The sequence below is a fragment of the Misgurnus anguillicaudatus genome, chromosome 10 (assembly GCF_027580225.2).
Source record: "Misgurnus anguillicaudatus chromosome 10, ASM2758022v2, whole genome shotgun sequence".
Lineage (NCBI taxonomy): Eukaryota > Metazoa > Chordata > Actinopteri > Cypriniformes > Cobitidae > Misgurnus > Misgurnus anguillicaudatus.
In genome coordinates, this window is record NC_073346.2 from 10,161,368 (window position 1) to 10,181,844 (window position 20,477).

Sequence of the window (20,477 nt, forward strand, 5' to 3'; positions counted from 1 at the left end):
CACAAATTTCAGTTATACTTAAATATGGTGCAGGACCTTGAAAATATAATATTTTGTAGTACGTAAGGGGAGATGTGGTCTTAAAGCCACAATATGTAAGTTGCTTTTTACATCTGGTCACTTCATGCATTTTCTCTGATCGGATAGCTATCGGATCGTAAAAAGACCAGGTGTAAATGCCCTCCAAAACGTTGTTGAGACTGATTTAAATCTGATCGCTCAAATCTGGGACGAATTTTAGACAAAACTAAACACGTGTAAATACATGTGGTTGATGAAACAACATATGTTAGCGCATAACTCCTCCCAAACGTAAGCACGTCACTCAAAAGTTAGCCAGGCACAGAGACAATCAAACAAAGACAACACACTTATTTCTTTATGGAGCGACGATAGTGGATAAAAAGCTTTCTAGGACCAATAAGAGTCCAATGACAAACTCGATTGATATTAAACAAAGAAATAAAACTTTGAGAGAGAGTTTTGTGAACGCATTTCCCAGTCATGGACCTGTACGTTAAATCATCGCACCGTCATTCTCCTGCCCGCCCCCTACCTAACATATAGTAAATACGGTAAGTGCTGCCTTTTGTCGCATAAACATTGTCTTAAGCTTTTTTAAGGCAGAGTAATGAAGTGTATTTGTGATAGCTATCTGATCAGAGAAAACACATGAAGTGACCAGGTGTAAAAAGGCCCTTAGATTTTGGTAACACTTTGCAATAAAGTTGTATTTGTTAACAATTAGTTAGGGAAATCCCGATTTCACGATATATATTTTTCACGGTTCTTTTTCATGTTGCTTATTTTAAAGACTATTTTGCCATTACTGAGCCTTATTACAGCCAAACTAATGCCCCCATTTAAAAAGGCAGTCCTACAAGGTAAGAAAATATGCGCAGACAGTACACACACTTGATGTACAAATACCGCAATACCGTACACCCCTATCAGCAACATGATTAGGGAATCACAAATGTCTCTGTATGGTAAACTCAACATTTCCCATCTTTCCACTCTCCTTCATCACATTATTAAACTTCGCCTTAGTTACTGTGTTACTGTGAAATAACGATCTCTAGTGGTGAAAATCCTACACATTGTGCCTTTAAATGTGTAGCAATCTATCGCTAACTCAAAGGTTGTGTGTTTAAATCCTGCAAAGGCTGAACCATTACCTATGTGTCCTTGAGGAAGTGTGTTGCTTTAGGTGGACCGACCCTATGATAAGGGTAGCCTCTAGTCACTCTGGATAAAAGCTGGCTATTTACACAAATGCTATGTTACTGAAACATATTTCAGTATGGTGCAGGCCTGAGATTAACTTACTTGATGGAGTTCCTGAAGTGATCTTCTGCTGGGTTCTTTACTGTGCAACTGTTCAGCAACCACAGATCAGCATCAGATGGATTCTCTGCAGAAAAAGAGAGAAAGATGGTGAGAAAGCTATATCTACTAGTACTTCTACTACTATGATCTTTCGAACCTAACCACACAACAAGCAATGCAGTTTTACAGTAATAGCAACAACTTGATTGCCCTGCAAGGAGTTACACCCTAAATTGAGATATGAGCCTTCCAGGGAAGCTCAGTCTGATGCTGCTGAATGATCTTTACTCTCCGCCATCGCGCAAAATAAATAAAAAATGTATCACGCGCGCGGTGTGCTTCCTGAACATTGATCAATGGTCCGTGTGAATCTGATCCCTGCGCGTATATTGCGTGTTATAGGAATTTAACGATGCTTCGGGCGGAATTTTTTCCTCGAGAAATTTTTGTAATCGAGTTACTCGAGTAACTTGATGATTCGTTTCAGCCCTACTTACTGGTACAAGTAAAAAAAATAATACAAAATATTTTGCTGCCTTTATTTAATTTTTTTTTGTTTAATCAACTCAGATTTAAGTCATTTCAACTTACTATTATTTAACTTGACTAGAGATGAGTTGTCATAACTTATACAATGAGGTTGACATACTTCAACTAAACTTAATGGGGTGCAGGGCTCGAAAATACGAGTTGACGTTAAACCTTTCAGAGAGAGTGGCTTAAAGATTTAGAGTGTCTCCGCTATGAAAATGTAACTTACTGTGTTTACTGTAAATCCTGTAAAACGGCGTTAATGGCGGAATCAAAACATTTTAAGCGCCAGACGTACCTTGCTTAAACATGGCGAAAGTGCCAAAAACACAAGACGTGTCATGACAAATGTGTTTATTATTGATGGAGACACCGACCTGTCTGTCAAAATGTGTTTGATGGTGTATGTGCGCATGCGCTGGTGAATGGACATTCGACAAACATCCTTGTGGTCCATGTTGCTGTGGAATACGACAATGCTGATGGTATGTTTTTTTTTAAACATTGCCTATTTAGTAGTAAAAGCATCCTGGTAATGCAGTTATCAATACCAATATATATAAGCCTTCTATATTAGGGTCACTTTTGTAATGTCACAATTAATCAGTGTTTTACGTGTGTGCTAGATTTTCTATGTAATCTTAATCATGTTACCTGTAATTGTTAAATTATTATTGCTGCTATACTATTTCAACAGCATTTGGGTATTAATTTAGGAATTTATGCAGCAAAAAATAAAATAAAATAGAAGACCAACTTTTAAATGCTGGCCATAAGACGTGTAAAGCCCGGTGGTGGTGTTTTATTTTTAATAAAATAAATCTATTAACATTTACATTGTAGTTGTGGTGCTTTTTAATTTTTGGATGGATGCGCCTAAATTTTTGCTGGTGCTCCTAACTCTTTAAATTTGGGAGCACCAGTGCTACCAAATAAAAAAGTTAATTTTGAGCCCTGGGGTGGTTTCCCGAATAGGGATTAGACTAGTCCTAGACTAAAATAAATGCAAGAGCCATAAAAAGTAAAAACAACTTGCAATTACATATCTTAAAATACATCAGTGCCCTTTTTAGCCTCAAAATGCACACCAGTAATGTTTTAAATAAGGCACGTTTGTTAAAACTAGTGATATTTCCTAATTAAACTAAGGCCTATTTCCTGGCTTAAGATAATCCCTGTCTGGGAAACCACCCCTATAAATTGTAGCAACTCATCTCTTGTTTTTAAAGCAATTAACAACAACCAAGTTTTAGACAACTTCAAAGAACGGTCTAAACCAGATGGACATAGCATAAACGGTGCAGGAGTTAAACCCCAAAAAAATAATACTTCGGTTAAGGATTTCTGGAAAAATCCCAAAGTATGAGCAACAGTGACAGTAATGCTTGCTTTAGTAAACACCAAGGGAAAAAAACTATTATATTACAGTAATAAATTAATCAGAACTCACTATTATTATCCGTCTTTAACACACTCCTGTTTTTGCCAAATGCAATATAATATATATTACCCCCTAATGATGGCCTCCAGATATTGAATCAAAACAGCAACAAGCCGGAATCAGTTAACAGAAAGGGGGAAGATTCCAAAAACAGAGAAATTAAAGAGTCCAGAAACCGGAAGAGCACGTAATCCCCTAGCAAGCTCATAAATGCACATTTAAGCAAAATAAGCAAGTGATTCTAATAAAGCAAAGTCAGATTCTGTGAGTCATTATGAAGAACAGCAGGGGGAATGAATGAATATTGCAAAAGAGACAAAACAACCCAAATAGGACACATAAAACTGTTCTCCTCCCTCCATGGCACAAGCATGCATTTCCACTAAATGACCTCTCCAGCTGCCCACTTCATGCATCAGTGCCACATTTCATTTGTGTCTGAAAGGGTTTTGCTTATTGCTGTTAGTCAGCATTTGAGCGTCTCCAGCTGATAATTAAAGGGAACACAGCGTGTTCCTCTGCGGTTGCTGAAGACTTCGACGCCGAGCCCAAGTCAAACCAAAATCAGTGCTTTAATTTTCCTCTTTAACTGCTCGATCTGTCATCCAGCGTCTCTAGAATCATAGATACGGTATTAACTCTCTCCTCCAATCAAACTATACGACAAAAACAATGTGGTTAAAAACTTAAAACACACACATTCAGATGAATGACGGGCGTCTTTAAATTCTGATGCATTGTGGGTAAGTCAAAAGTATTTAATTCAAATTAGCCTTGTTAAATTCATATCCCAAAACTAATTTTCACCATCTTATCCCTGGTGGATAAATGGTATGATTTTCCAGCAAGGGAAAACAGTTCCTCAAAACATTAAAAAAGGAATTAATACATTTCTATGACTTCATTGTTTAAAACTGCAATTCGTAACATCTATCGCCACCTCTGTTTGAAACATAAAATGACAGGATACCTTACGTATTCAACTTAAAATGTATCCGCTTAAAAATCATTATTATAAGCGTATTGTTGTGAATCATGGCAAGGTAGGAGACTGATTGTTTATGCACATCAATGATTGTGGGAACCTTGTTAAGAGGTGCCAGATCCGTTTGTGGTTAGTGGTTATGCCACATGTCTCGACACATTATCCACTACCAGTAAATGAAAACAGCCAATAAACATGAAATTCGACCAAGTCACTGCTGTTACCATCAAGTTACACGTGATCGCGTTTGTTTTCCCATAACTGAAGCTGCACTTTTTCAAGAAGAAAAAATAAGAGGGAGCGCAAAGAAAACTTGATGACTCCTCTTTCGGGCCGACTGATAACCACGAGCTACGGTACGGAAGGTTGGCGTAGAGACGGTTTTCTGCTTGTAAAAACACGAGGAGTCCAGCTCCTGGATTGCAATGGTTTTGCTGTGCTGGTTTTTCTCCAAAGTAATCCCACAAGGCTCAGATGTACCTTGAGTAATCACCACAAAGTTCAGAGAGATGTCTCTGGCTGAAGACTGAACTGAGAACAGGCAGTGAGAGACTTGTAATAGGTCAGGTCTAAATTACACCATCACTTTTACCAGGATGTTTAAATGAGTTTTAGACTGCAGACTATTTTAGCGATGCATCAAACTCTGATTCCAAAAAAACTATTTAAGGATTTAGTTATAGTTAATATAAAAATGTATTTAGGTAAGGAGTAAATGTAGTGTTTGTCCCCATATAACTGTTTATTAGATTAATGCTCTACAATAATTGTTCACTAATATTTGAGAATATTTGAGCTCATAAAAAATAAATATTAGAATATTTGAAGAGTTTCGTTGCAAAACGAGATAAATCCATTTTTTAACATTTTTGTCAAAACATGTTTATTATTATGTTATCATGTTATTATTTTGTTTTATGGTGCTACTTAGCTGTATTTTAAGTTATGAAGGTTTAAATCAAAACAAACCAACTGCAGTTGCATTGAAATTAATTGGAATGCACAACCAAAAAACAAGATTTCTGAACAATTTAAAAAACGGTGGTTATCTCGTTTTGCAACGAAACTCTTCATTTGTTTATTTAAATTACATTAATTAAGACATACGTTTTAGAAGTTTTTAAAAGAATTTCACAGTTTTCATTAGAAAATTAGAAAACAACACAGTACACATATATTATGCAAAAATGCACTTTTATTTTGTATGTGATTAATTAAGCAATATCGCTCGAGTAGGAGTGTGATATAGCTCTATCTCATCACGGCTGTGATTAGGCCAGAGGCACGAGGCCGTAGGCCGTTTGCTTAGTGAGATTCGGTACGAATGAGAACCAAAGCATGAGCGGACGTCAGGTGTTCACTCGCCCCGCTGACCACCGCCCTCTCTGGGCTACATCTCTGACAGGGATTCCCTGGCTCTCATGTCGGCCTTGTTTGTTTTTGATCGTCAAAATGAGATCAAATCAGCAATATTTGGTGTCATAATCAAACTATTACTTGTTTTTTTATTCATATTTAGTGTCTTTTGTGTTGTTATTGTTTTGGCGCGAGGTAAAAGTTAATAAAACTATACTTGTATAATGTTACTATTGCGTTCCCATTTACTCTTAACGCGATACGAGCACTCGATTATTATTATTAAACTTTGTTCTTGTCAGTACTATATAAAACTGTTTTTTATTATTGTCAGTAGGGATGCTCCGATCGATCGGCCAGAGATCGGTATCGGCCGATAACGGCATTAAATGACTCGATCGGTCCTCGTTAAATTTGCCGATCTCGTGAACCGATCTTTCTGTTTACTTTTGTCATCATATGGCTCCTCAATGCGGCTGCAGTTAGAGACCAGTTTTACGCAGTGAGAGCATTTTTATAACCCGTGGCTCATGAGCGACGTGCAGATTTGCATTTCTCTCTTTGCCTTTACAGAGATATGTGTATTTTTTATGAGGACGCGGTCCGGTCCTAACAGCGCGAGCCGTCTTCACATACCCATCAAACAGCGTATACAACACATATCTATCGCGGACAATTGCATACTCATGTCAAAAGTTTATTATTTGCTTGCGTTTTAAAGTTTTGAACGTTTAAACTTTAATTTTCCTCACAGCTGCTCTCGTCTGCACACACCCGCTGCGCGCACACACAGCAGCCTGTCATCAGTGCACGTGAAGAGAACGATCTCTCCCACGTCTTAAAGCTACAGTAACCTAATTCATCTCTCAATAAAATCACTCTCTGCTCTTCACTAAAGAACTGTTGTACTTCATACGAATGCGTGAATATTTAATTCATACAGTAAAGACTGTGAAGTGTTTTATTTTCATTAGATTTTACAGACATAAGCCTTTTTAAAGGCATATTAAATTTCTCTTTGCACAAGAAATATTTGTTGTGCTAATTTATTTGAATCTCTATTAAAACAATAATATACCTGCAAGTAATATAACAAAGGCAACATCTGTGGTATTACATTATCTAGAAAAAATGTTAAAAGTTACAGTTACAGTAATCAAAGAGCTTGCATATCAGCTTGAAAAATCGATATCGGCATTGGTATCGGCCGATCACGAAGACAACAAATCGGTGATCGGTATCGGCCTGCAAAAATCCTGATCGGAGCATCCCTAATTGTCAGAGAGATGTTTTTGCATGCTGCTTATAAATATATCAGTGGCGATATCTCATAACATGTTTTAATAGTCATGTCACGATAAAATAAATGATCAATGTCCACATTTAAAAGCTGCGGTGCTTACATGCAGTTCCACTGTGTTTTTGCGTTCTGATAAGAGATATAGCTCCAGAAAATGAGTGTTTACAATCCTCTTTCCAAGTGTCCACACGACGTGACAAGACATTAATCCCATTAAGTTTAACGTAACATCCAAGAGCACTGTTCTTTGACGGAATAATAACTACCGATTGGGATGCACAGACTGATTTACGAGCTAGTGAACTAATGAGACACACGGAGCGTGATTCAAAACAGCGCGTTTGTGTGTGTGTCCAGGTCCGTGTGTGGGTGCAGTTTCTCCATTCAGAGATGAGCCTGTTTAGAGGACCTCCATTCACTAGGTGGCGGAATAATACGAAAGGTGAAGCGGTTACAGTGCCGTTATCAGCACAATATCGCATAGCTCTTAGCCAATCAGATTCGAGAACCAGAAAGAACTGTTGTATAATATAGATTAATCTATGCCCAGCACAAATAAAAATACATATATACACACATATATGTAAAATATTCTAAAAAAGGTGTTAAAACCACAAACGGAGCGAAGGCTGAGTCTAATGTTTCGTTTGTTAGTAAAAAATCAGTACTGTTCAATCTTACAAAATTATATTTTACAAAATATTATACACTAACCCCAATAAAAGTTTAAAGGGGACATTTCACAAGACTTTAAGATGTCAAATAAATCCTTGGTTTTAGGTCAATATCATAAATACCAAAATTTAGGTAAATACCATATAGATCATTTATTATAGCAAGTTAAAATTGTCACTTTGTAGGTGTGTGCAAAAATGTGTTCTTTTTTGGGTGTGTCCTTTAACATGCAAATGATCTCTGCACTAAATGGCAGTGGCCAAAATGGCCAAAATTCAATGACTTATTTGAAGTCAGAGAATTGTTTACCAAAACTAAGTTACTGGTTTGCTCTTTTACACATTTTCTAGGTTGATAAAAGCACTGGGGGACCCAATTATAGCACTTGGAAAAAGTCTGATTTTCATGGTATGTCCCCTTTAAAGTTTGAGGACTTTATAAGGACGCTATCATTTCCGTTCACTTTCCACAGAGCACCGCATGTAATAAATGTTCTCAGTTTTGTTTTGTTCTCCGTGTCTGCCTCGGTTAGCTCTGTATTAACAAAATAAAGTAGGCTTTATAGCAGGAAGCTAAGAAATCTCGTGATGTGGCCATGCGGCAGAGCACGTCTAAATAACACACTAGCTGGTGGATAAAAACAGACAATCTTGCATTAAAACTTTAAATACTTAAATTAGTCTGTGATTTGAACTGGCAAAACAGAAATATATACAAATGAATTGTCATGTATATTTAACAGTCTGTAAAAGACAATACAGGTGAAGTGAAAAAACAATAAAGGATTAGTCCATTTTCTAAAAAAAATCCAGATAATTTACTCACCACCATGTCATCCAAAATGTTAATTGCTTTCTTTGTTCAGTTGAGAAGAAATTATGTTTTTGAGGAAAACATTCCAGGATTTTTCTCATTTTAATGGACTTTAATGAACCCCAACACTTAAACGATCCCAAACGAGGCATTAGGGTCTTATCTAGCGAAACGATTGTCATTTTTGACACGAAAATTAAAAACATGCACTTTTAAACCACAACTTCTCAGCTATCTCCGGTCCTGTGACACGCAAGCGCGACCTCATGTAATTGCGTAATGCCGTGGAAAGGTCACGTGTTACATATATGAAACGCACATTTGTGGAACATTTTAAAGAATAAACTGACACAAAGACATTAATTAGTATCATTCCACATACAACAACGTCAGAACAGTCCTCTTTCTCCACACTTGTAAACACTGGGGCGTAGTTTCGCATTCGTCATCCGTGACCTCTTGACATGGTGACGTATTGTGCGAGGTCGCGCTGGCGTGTCACACGACCGGAGATAGACGAGAAGTTGTAGTCTAAAAGCGCATATTTTTTATTTTTCTTGTCAAAAATGAAAATCGTTTCACTAATTAAGACCCTTATGCCTCGTTTATGATCGTTAAGAGTCCTTTGAAGCTTTGTTGAAACTGCAATTTTAAACTGCATTAAAACTGTTAAGTGTTGGGGTCCATGAAAGTGAGAAAAATCCTGGAATGTTCTCCCAAAAAAAAAAAATCTCCTCGACTGAACAAAGAAAGACATCAACATTTTAGATGACATGGTGGTGAGTAAATTATCTGGATTTTTTTTATTGACTAATCCTTTAAATGAGCAGCAGGGCTCAATGCAAATATTTTTATACTGGCCGGGTCAGTGGTTTTTACTGGCCCACTTATAAAAGATTTGTGTTACACTGCATAATTTCCTTCGTCGTGTTTTACCCAAGTAAACGTCTGCTTCCAAGATATTAAATAATTACGATTATAAGTGCACGCAAGCTTTTTGTCAAAAGAAGAAAATCATTAAAAATTGTAACCAAACATAAAAGACACGATTTTTGAACTATTCCTGTAAATCAAAATTTCAGATGAATCCGTTAAGTTAAAGACAACATAAACACGAGCAGTTTAATCTACAGGTTCCCAGACCTTTTTGTTTGCCGATGTGAAAACACTCACTGGTTCAACGAGACTGGGGGCCAACACAGGTTATCTACCTTTTGAACTCTTACTTATGTGTTGTCACCATGGGCCCTTTTCACAGCAAACACAGCTGTATGTTTAGACAAGACTGATTGTTGAAAGAAGGAAATGGAGCCTGGCCCAAAAGACGGACAAATAAAGACCAAAGAACATGCAAAAAATAAATACCAGGACATAAAAACGGCAGCCCAGGGCTTGAAAAAGGCATCTTAAAAACCTGGAACAGAATTACACACAATCCTGCCCAAGCTAAGGATAACTTCAGCAACCTCTGGATAAACAGGATGTCCAGCGAAGCTGAGGAGAAACAGAACAAACCTCTCGGCTTAAGGCTTTCCAAAAAGGTATTACAAAGCACTGCCAACAGTAAGGCCATGCTTAAAAGCACAATATTTCAGAAAGATGAACTACCCTCTCTAAATCCCTGGCAAGGCGGCATAAAAATCCTTCCACTAAGCAGAAAAAGGTAAATAAGACCTGGAGGGCTGTTTCTTGGTGTTCCTGTCATCTGTCTTTATTCTCAAAGTTATTTTAACAGCTTGACCTCAGGGATAAATCAGTGCTTTATAAACACAGAGAAACCCAGGCCTGTTTTCTCAGAAAAACGAAATGAATTCATTACATAATCTAAAAGGGGGCAGATTCAGCCTCAACGGTCTCCTAAAAGATATTTGCATAGTAAAACTTAAAGTGTCTCAAGATTCATGATTAACCAGGTTTAAAAAGTGACACGCTTCAAAGTAAATTTCCCAGCAGCCAATGCACACACAAAACATTGCATAATTTTCGGGTCTGTAATGGGTTTGCCGTGAAACATTGTGTGTGCCTAAGGTAGGATCAGTCAGTTTTCAACGCAAGCACAATCACTAAGACACAAACAGCTGTTCATTGGTAAATCCAGAGAAGTCATTTGCATGAATTTGACTGTGGGGCAGAATTCAGACAATTGCAAAGACTGTTTTGAGTAAAACCTCATTGCAACCGTCCTTATCAGATTCACAAAAGATGTTCCACCACCAACGGCCAAAACACCCTCACCAAACAGAACGCTGTGTCAGCTTTATACACATATAAACAACCATAAATCAGGTGTCTTTAACTACTGAGAAAAAACATGCACGTGTTACATTGCACAAACATTTTAAATGGATAGTTCACACTAAAAAAATTAAATTCTGTCATAATGTACTTACTCTTGTGTTGTTTTAAACCCTGTATGAACACAGAGATATTTTGATAAATATTGCTAAGCACACAGTTAATGAAACTCATTGACTTCTAAAGTATTTGCTTTTCCTACTAATGTGTACTGTCAACTGTGTGCCTACCATCATTCATCAAAATATTTTCTTTTTGTCTTATACAAGTTTTAAACATTAGGGTGAGCAAATGATGACAGCATTTTCATTTTTGGGTGAACACTCCATTTAAGTAACTGTTTGTAGTTGCAATTGACCCCGTTTCTAACCCTAATTCAACCCATAAACATTCCCAAAGTCGTGATAAACTAATCTTAAAGGAATAGTCTACTCATTTTCAATATTAAAATATGTTATTACCTTAACTAAGAATTGTTGATACATTCCTCTATCATCTGTGTGCGTGCACGTAAGCGGATTTAAAAGAGGAACTATATTTTATGGCGTAATAGCACTTTTGGGAGTACTTCGACTCGCCTGAAAAGTCCGCTCCCCTTCTTACTCTCATAATGGGAGAGGGAGGGTGTTACTGCGCCGAGTCGAAGTACTCCCAAAAGTGCTATTACGCCATAAAATATAGTTCCTCTTTTAAATCCGCTTAGAAAAGTGTTACGTTTTATTTTGTACCACCAAACTTGGTCGTATAACTACTCGTCTTAAATAGGAAAAACGTTGATGTGTTTGGTCACTTCTAACTTTATCTCTAAATGGTACCATTGAATGAATGGGGCTAAGCTAAATGCTATCGATGCGTCGCAGCGCGCTCCAGCGCTTACGTGCACGCACACAGATGATAGAGGGATGTATCAACAATTCTTAGTTAAGGTAATAACATATTTTAATATTGAAAATGAGTAGACTATTCCTTTAATGTCGCTGTACATTATTTTTTACATAAACAAGAAAACCGGATCAAAAGGTAAGTAGACAAACATAAACCCAGCAATTCCAATCATAGATGCTACATTAGCACAGCATGTCCATCACTAAATCAGTAAATATCCACTGGGATCTCCAAAACCAGACTGTCGTCAATAATTCATCTACCAAAATAAGGAACTTTCCCAAACGTCGTTCAAAATTACGTTGGAGAGCGTGACGGTGTCATGAATGATTTGTTCAGAAACAGGCTGTTTGACACGAGAGCCAGCGGCCTGAAAATAAAGAGACTCGCATAAACAGACAGATACAAAATAAGTTGGCGAACAACAACATAAAGCCTCAGAGATTAGCTAAAGCCATTTTATCTGCGGCCAGGTGTCCCTGGAGCTGCCCTCTGGCTATCTACCAAAGTGTGATTCTGTGCATTAAGCCGAAGCCGTGTCGCACCTGTGGACGCCCCTATGCGGAGCAAACGAGGTGCCATCCGACTCTAAATGATTGCTTTCTGGTCCAGTTGATTTCTTCAAAACAGCCAATGGCAATAGCACGACACATCCCCTGACAAATCACATGACCTCCACTGAAGGGAAAGCTCAACACAAGGGCCGTGTCTACATTTGGAGTGACTCTCAACTGTAGAACAATAAAAGATTCATAAAGACATACTGGGCCAGAGTTGTCATCGCTCCTAAGCTATGTTGACCTATTTGGGTGAGGCGCTTTGTTGACTATGGTGACACGATAGGATGTTTATCAGAGAGATGGCGGATTACATAGAGCATAAGGCTTAAAACACAGCCTCTGTGAACAGATCTGGGCTGAAATCGGGTCAGTGGTGATGGCATCGCCTGCTATCGTTTGTGACAAGAAGCGACGACGACCTAAATCGGAGGCAAATGCTTGTTTGTGAAGGCCACATATTTATAATTGCTTTGTCTTTAAGCTGAAAGACAAATGCATTTAAATAAGAGCGAGAAAAATGACTGCAAAGTGATTTTACTTTTTGATAATGCCAACTAAATGTGCCAGACATTATTCCACAGCCTATAAAGCAGCTGAATACTTAAAGAGCCTTATTCAATGTATGAATGTGCACTATAAAAGAAAGAAAAGGCCTTAAATCTATTTAAACATGCAAGGCAAAATAAGTAGGCATATAAAATGAGTATGAGTATATATATTGAAAACCAGCCTAAGCAAGTAGTAGCTTTTAGGCATGCCCTTTAAAGGGTTCATGAACTTCTTTTATTATTTTGTACTGTTCTCTGTGGTCCACTAATAGCTTTAGAAAGTTTTTTACCATAGACTGTAAAAAAAGATGGACGTAGTGTCCGTGACGTCACCCATTGGTTTGTAAAGATCGTTTTTGAAGCTTAAAGTAGGCATTGCCTGCCGTCGCCATCTTGGCCACGCGTCAGCGCGAATCACTCGCGGAAAACCGAAAATGGGTAAAGAGGCGGGACATGGGTGAAGCTGAGGTGCCTGGTTGCTGAAACCATGCCCGTCTAGCTCGACTCTAGAGACAGCAGTGGCCGTTTACCCGTGACTCAAGTGGCCACGCTCTTAATTATGCAGAAGTTTAAGGCTTAAACTGATAAGTTACAAAAAAATCACCCTCTACACAGTTGTCATGAAGGGCAAAATTAGCTATACAGACCAAAAACACATTTTGTACCAGGCTGTAAACATATAATTTTCTACTGTAAAGTTGGCCATTTTTAACAAGGTGGTCTATGGGAATTGACTCCCTTTTGGAGCCAGCCTCAAGCAGCCAGTCGATGAATTGCAGTTTAAAGGACAAGTTCTGTATTTTACACTTAAAGCCCTGTTTTCAGATTGTTTATGATGAAATAGAACGGTTTTGACTGAAATTTCGACATATGCGGTTGCCCCGAGAATTTTCGGGTGTTTGTTGTTTCACCTCCCACCTGCACTGGAACAATCCTTCCTAAAATGCATTAAACTTTCGTTTACAAAGACGTGAAACTCACCGAGTGGTCAGGGTTGTTCACTGATATGCTTACACAAAAATCGCTGCAAAATACGCATTCCAACAGGTTTTGTCGAAGTTTTGTCCAACTCCATTTACTTGTATTAGATGTGCTGTGAGGTACGGTATTACTCTGCGCCGGGAACATTGTTTGTATTCTTGCAATTGACAAAGTTGGATTATCGCCAAAACCTGGGCTGGAGTGTCTATTGTTCAAGCTTTCAACAGAAGAATATACGAGTGTGAGGCGTTTGAAAAAAAAAGGTCCACAAGATTACAACGAATGCTAAAACACCTGTTGGAAAGCATCTTTTGCAGCGATTTTTGTGAGCGCATATCAGTGAACACCCCTGACCACTCGGTGAGTTTCACGTCTTTGTAAACGAAAGTTTAAAGCATTTTAGGAAGGATTGTTCCAGTGCACCTATACAGCCATTGAAGAGGTGGGAGGTGAAACAACAAACACCCGAAAATTTTCGGGGCAGCAGCATTTGTCGAAAATTTCAGACAAAACCATTCTATTTCACCATAAACAATCTGAAAACAGGGCTTTAAGTGTAAAATACCGAACTTGTCCTTTAAGTCACTTCCGTATTGGCTTCATCAGCCAATGGCCCTCGGTTTTTACCCAAAAATGTCATACTGCTTACTGCTACAGTGCTGCATATGTAAAAATGTCAGATGCACTTAGAGGGATTTGCATCCGAGCTCTTCAAATGTAAAGGGTCCATTATATTTTGGCTAAGTTTAACCACGCACCCTCATGTTGTTCTTAACCTGTATGAGTTTCTTTATTACGTCAAACCAAAAGAAGATTTTTTGATAAATCATAGTAAGCCCACAGTTGACTTCCATAGTATTTGTTTTTCTACTATGGAATAAGAAATGGATGGTTATCATCATTAATCAAAATATCTTATTTTGTGTTCAACAGAATAACAACCTAAGAAATGACAGAATTTTCATTTTTGGGTGAACAGTCCCAACATTTGTTGGCTTAAAATTCTTGAAAAAAATTCGTCCTTACTACTGACTAAAACACCACCAACAGAAAGAAACACTTTCTCAAGCAAAATCATGGTGTGTTTTCTCAGGGTTGGTGTGTGAATTTGCCATTTTCTCCTTCGCTTTGGTCTCTAGCCAATCACATGCACTTTCCAGCACTGTGAAAGCTCTAGGAGAAAATCCAGTTCAGGATTGGAGAGCAGTAAGGGCCAAGTTCACCAGGCTGGCCCAGCAGTACGGCTGAGCGCACAAGCCCGCCCATGCAGCGGATGCCTGGATGGAGCAGGCGGCGCACATGGCCGTTTTTTAGCACAGACAGCTGAATTAGTGCTAATTCAGGGCCGTTTGGCCTGGGGGCAAGTATGCGCTCCCCGTACCGTCTGGCTGCGTTGACCCTAAACATATCATATCAGCTGTCAGAGCACACTACTCCCTCAGGAGGTTCCCGGACTAAAAAACACACGGCTCTTTCTTTTCCCTTCACATGCACGGACAAAAGAGGGTTGTGTTTAAGATTAGGCCTTAAAAATTACAGCAAAAGTGTGACGATTACGTAAATGCAATGCAACAAGTGGATTTTAATGGGCAGAGAAGTGCCAACAGAGTCAAGCGATCAATGAACGCCTGTGGAAAGCCACAATCATGTGATTTTATCTGTTTATGCTGTCAACATATTATACTGCTACGCATTCAAAATACGACAGTAAACGCAAGACAAAATAAGGGTCATGTACAGTATGAGGGGGCATGACTGATGGATAAAACAGTAAGTCTGTTGTCACAGCTGCGGCATGTAACGCTAATAACAAGCACATGACAGCGACTATAAGAAGGAAAATTGTTCAACAAATTGAAGGACGACACACAACCATCTCATAACAGCAGTGGACTAAAAGCCACCTAAAAAGCATATTTGTACCATTTGCCATTTTAAACCTTTTTGAAAGACCTTTTCAGATGCTGTTTAAGGCAAAAATATTTTAATGGTACATTCCCAAGACTGAACAGCAAAAATAAAACACTCCAAGTCAAACAGTGTATAGACCAGAACAAAGCACGCAGTGGCCTTCTTTGATGTCTTTCATAGACTACACAACTGTGTTTCTTAACCGATGCAATATGTTTGCTCCCCTTGCCTTTGAGCAGACATTAAACCATCAAGGTCATCTAAATGAAGTGGTCTTATAAGCAATGACAGCTATTGTTATTACCGCCAGAATGGAAAATCTCGAGCAATTGTGGCTGAAACAGCAAAGCGTGCAGAGGCACTATTTGCAAAAACTCCTAATAGACCTTAATGAGTAAATGCACGTTCGGTGGAGAGCTTATCTCTGTAATGGAAGCTTTGCGCAAACAATATGATTATTTCCGATGTTTTTCATTTCCCGTCACTGCTAAAAATGTGGAGAAGAAAATAAAATAATCACACATTGCTGCTAAAGCCACTTAAAAGGCACATTACACATTTCAAGGCCCTTATTTTCGCTTTAAAACTATTAGCGCACACAAACCGCAGATGAGCTTTTAACATTTATTTCAAGGCTTTAAATGAAAGCGCCCTATGGATACAAAGCATGCAAATTAATTTTGATGAGTCTCCCAATTCACAAGTTTGTGAGACCAAAGAATTGCCATGACATGGCCATTTTACCCATCCTATAGACAAGAATGGATAAAAAGGGACATATTTAAGCAATACAACACCTTTAGGCTTTTAGACAAAATCAAAAGATAAAGTGATGACAAGTGTGGCGAACAAAAAAGATAGTAATTCTTAAATATCTGTGAAAAGTCTCCTTCAGATTTGTGATTGAAAAAGCATGGAGAAGTGACAAAAATATTCAGGTTGAGACCAGGCACCTGTCAGTGAAAATGATGAGAGCATGCCAGCTTCAATGGCAGAGGGAGAAGACTGCGACCATCCCATACTCAATTCCGTCATTACCCTTTACCTGCTACTGGGACCATTATTGGCATATGGGCACAGAGGAATTTTACACTTCAGTACGAGCAGTTCCATTAGCGCCCCTGTATGCCCTCAGCAGTGCCAGGGCTCACTGCCAAGAAGACACGACTGAACCCAAAGCCTAATTACCACCATAGCCCGAGGAGAAGAAATCTATGAGTGAAAATACAATCGGCCACGGGTCACACACCGATGGTGCCCTCCTGCTGGATGTCGCACTCGTCTCCTACAGTGTTCAAATGGACCTGGCTCTAGACAGCGGAGACTGAGGTAATTGTACCCATTTAAATTCATCTGCCGGGGGATGAGGAGCTTGTCTGTGGGCAGCCGAGAGGACGGAGTATGCATTTTTATCTCTCGACTCACTTCACTGTAAAATAAGCATTCAGACAATCAAACACAGGGGTAAAGGGGAACCTCGCCTGTGGCAATTCTATATACATCCAATCACTTCCGTTTGGAGAGAAACTCAACAGGAAGAACTTTGGACGACCAACTTGGCCAGATCTCTATATTTGGAGAATTACATTCACCTCATTACACCAATGCCTGAGTCTATCCAAAAGTCTACCTGAAACAGGTCACAAGTGCATTGAACCCTAAGAGAACCGCTGATCGCTTCCAACCTTATTTTGAAGCTCCTATCAGGAGCGGTAACCGTTTCTCATGAAGTTAGATCCAGAGGGCAAGCTTTCTTTCAGAGGTCATACCCATCAATCACTCCCGTAAGGCAGCACGATGGAAGACTGTGACTTTCGCAAGGACAAACTAGACCTGTAATGGGGTTATCCGTATATCCCAAGCAGAGACATAGAAAAGCAGGAGATTGCGAGAGGGAGAACAAAACAAGGTTAGAAAGACAGAACATCATCCCTATCCAGAACGAATGAAAGAGACACAGTGAATGTGCCATGGATATTAATAACAATCCTTCCCCACCCATTGAGAGGACCGTGGGCCGCTGGTGGAAGGACACGGTTTGCTTTTATGGCCCGTTCTGCTTCTAGGAATCCCGTGGCGGCAGTCTGCCACAGCTTGAAGTGAGAGTCAGGAGGCTGAGCGAGGGCTTGTACCATTACACACTCCAAGGAAAGACATAAACCAGGCACACTCATATTCAGGAAGGTTAATTATGGGCAGTGAGCCGCATACCAAATCACTGAATTCCTTTGTCTAATGTCTCTGGAGAGAACCCATGGCTTTTATATGACCCAAACCTTTTCAGAAGAGCACTACGGTCTTTACAGAGAGCATAGCTCTTTGCCTGAAAATTACATTGTTTTCTTTTTGTGGATCCAAAAGGTGTAAGGGTAAGAAAACCACGGTGCCATATCCTAAGACAAGTAGAAGACTGACACAAGTCGGACTGATACCACAATACATGTTTTATTGGTGTGTGAGTGTGTCTATCCATTAAGCACACGTGAGCCTGTGCACAGGTGTATATGCACAAATCAGACTTTGATGGGCTTTCTCTCCCCCTAACTTCAACGACCAGAGACGCTGAAAAAAGATGGATGCCGCTTAAATCAACCCCATGCATAAGTAACTATTACGGTCTCTCTCCCACATATGCACGCTGAACACGGTTACACAGTAACAGAAGCAGCTGCTACATGTGGGCACATGGAAATAAACATTGGCCAACTGGGACCGAGTGCAGTGTTAGCCATGTGAAAGAGGAGCTGCCTTAATTTGGTGCACTGGCCCTCGGTTTCCCTGTGCAAATGACTTTATGGATGGTACTTGTTAAGGAGGCAAACGCATAAAGAGCCTTGGGAAGAGCTTAACCCCCTGTGTGCCATCTAGTGTTAGACCTGCTTTGAGTCAGGGAATGTTTTTAAGCAGATAAAGCAATGTAGAACCAAGCAGCCCCAGGCGAAAGGAGTGTACCATCACACAATTCTGCAAAAAATGAAAACTGAGCCAGGCCTGTAAACAAGATGGCCTACAGCAGCATTATTAAAAACAGATGTTACTCGTTTCCCAGAATTGTTTATGCACCTTGCAATGTAAAAACAAAGTCCACATTTGCGCACGTATACCCCTTTCGAATGAGAAAGGATCGCACCCGGGTGAACAACATTTAGAATCTGTGTGAAATGTGTGATTTAGTCAGCTACGATTAAACATGAGGTACTAATCCAACACAAGAAATGTGGCACTAGCACCAGATTCAGTTCCATGTTAAAAATTTTACATGGACACAAAGGGGAAAGCTCACGCTTCACTTGAGAACTATGCAACAGCTGCAGTTCTTACCCACAATCCTGGCTGTCTACAATGCCAAGCAACAAGTAACAGGGCAAAAAAATAACAGCAGGCGAAAGACACAAGGATGTAGGCGCAATATGCAGCAGCCAAAGACCATAAATTGTGAAACGAAGCTGAAACATATTGTTGTTGAAAAGTGAGCAGTACTGCTGTGGTTGACACTGTAACAGTGTGGACTCAAGTGACCTCCCGTGCCCTCGTCTCCACAATCTGCCAAGCACTACATTTAACTAGAGTCAAATGCAAGAAAGTTTAGAGTTTTCCAAGCTGAACAAGAACAGCTCCCAGCATGTTATTGCTACAGGTGCAGAAACACATGGTAATGTTTAATACCCCATTGAAGGAACACAATAGGTGCCCTTCAAGAACTCGGACACGGACCATTACGGCCTGGGAGAAAAGCTGAGGGAAATGACTATTCGGCAGTAAGCAGGTATGGCAAACAGCACAGAAATCTGACTGTGCAGGTGACAGAGAGCATGCAAAAAATAACCCAAATCTATGCGATTTCAGATCATCAAAGGGAAAGTGTGGTCGGTATAAACGGTAACTCCAAGGGAGCTCTAAAAATCCTTTCGGGAAGAAAGAAACATAGGTGGCCATGAAAAATAAAGTCTTTTCGTGCTACCCAGACACTTCAGAATCCTGAGGTCACCCAGGGGAGAGACAAAGCCGAGATAAGAGCGTGTCTCTGCAAAAATGACACCAGTCTACCTTTTTAAAATTCATGAATTCCAGAAGTGGGCAACGGCAGCTATCGGCCATAAATTTACAGCAAATCATAAAAACGGATTAAAGTTCTACTTTATGAATGCTCTTTGTCCCCCGTTTGATTTGCAAGTCCTCCGTCGCTATTGCTCCCCTGGTGTCTCTTTGCCATGCCTGGGCTTGACTCAATTGGTACACAATTTCAATTTGTTTATGAGATATACCACTGTGTGTGTCCTGAAAGACCTCTTGCGTAAATCAGTCAAGTAGGGTGGGATGTATACATATAAGGTGTTGATCCCAGATGGCTTTGCCTATAAACCTATATCTCTGCTCTTCTTAATATATTGAGCGAAGGTGGACAGGCGAAAGCCTGATGAAAAGGATTGGCTGGGGAAAATTTCATCTCGACCCTGATATTACCTTCTGCTGAATTTGCTATGCTAAGAGCTTTCTGGCTCAACTTAGCCAGAATAATTCAACACTCTGAACAGAAAGTTGATGGCTGTTTTTTGTGTAAAATCAATCTTAATATTTGAACCAAATGGCATGGTCACAAGCATGTTATTTTATCTATTGCATCATAAATCAACAATACAACATATAAACCACAGAACAATATGAGCTGTATAACACTACATTGATAACAAATAACACAATACACCCTCATATAGCAGTGTTTTCCATACAGGAATGTAACCTCACTGACATGATATATCTTAAGATATTCTGATGGCAAAGGTTAAGTCCAGAAATACAGGATATTTAGAAGCACTTTTCCCCAGGGCTGGTTAACAAGCCTGTAGCAAACTCTGTATGTTTTAAG

General features: G+C 39.4%; 1 protein-coding gene across 2 annotated transcripts in view; it reads right to left on the bottom strand.

Annotated features, from left to right (window-relative positions):
• Nucleotides 1-20,477, bottom strand: part of cdkal1 (CDK5 regulatory subunit associated protein 1-like 1) — a 455,867-nt gene that overhangs the window by 384,593 nt on the left and 50,797 nt on the right. For both annotated transcript variants that reach the window (XM_055209421.2, XM_073871851.1), the window contains exon 4: nt 1,330-1,414. In XM_055209421.2, coding sequence (XP_055065396.2) covers nt 1,330-1,414 — 85 coding nt within the window. The remainder of the gene's footprint in view (nt 1-1,329; nt 1,415-20,477) is intronic.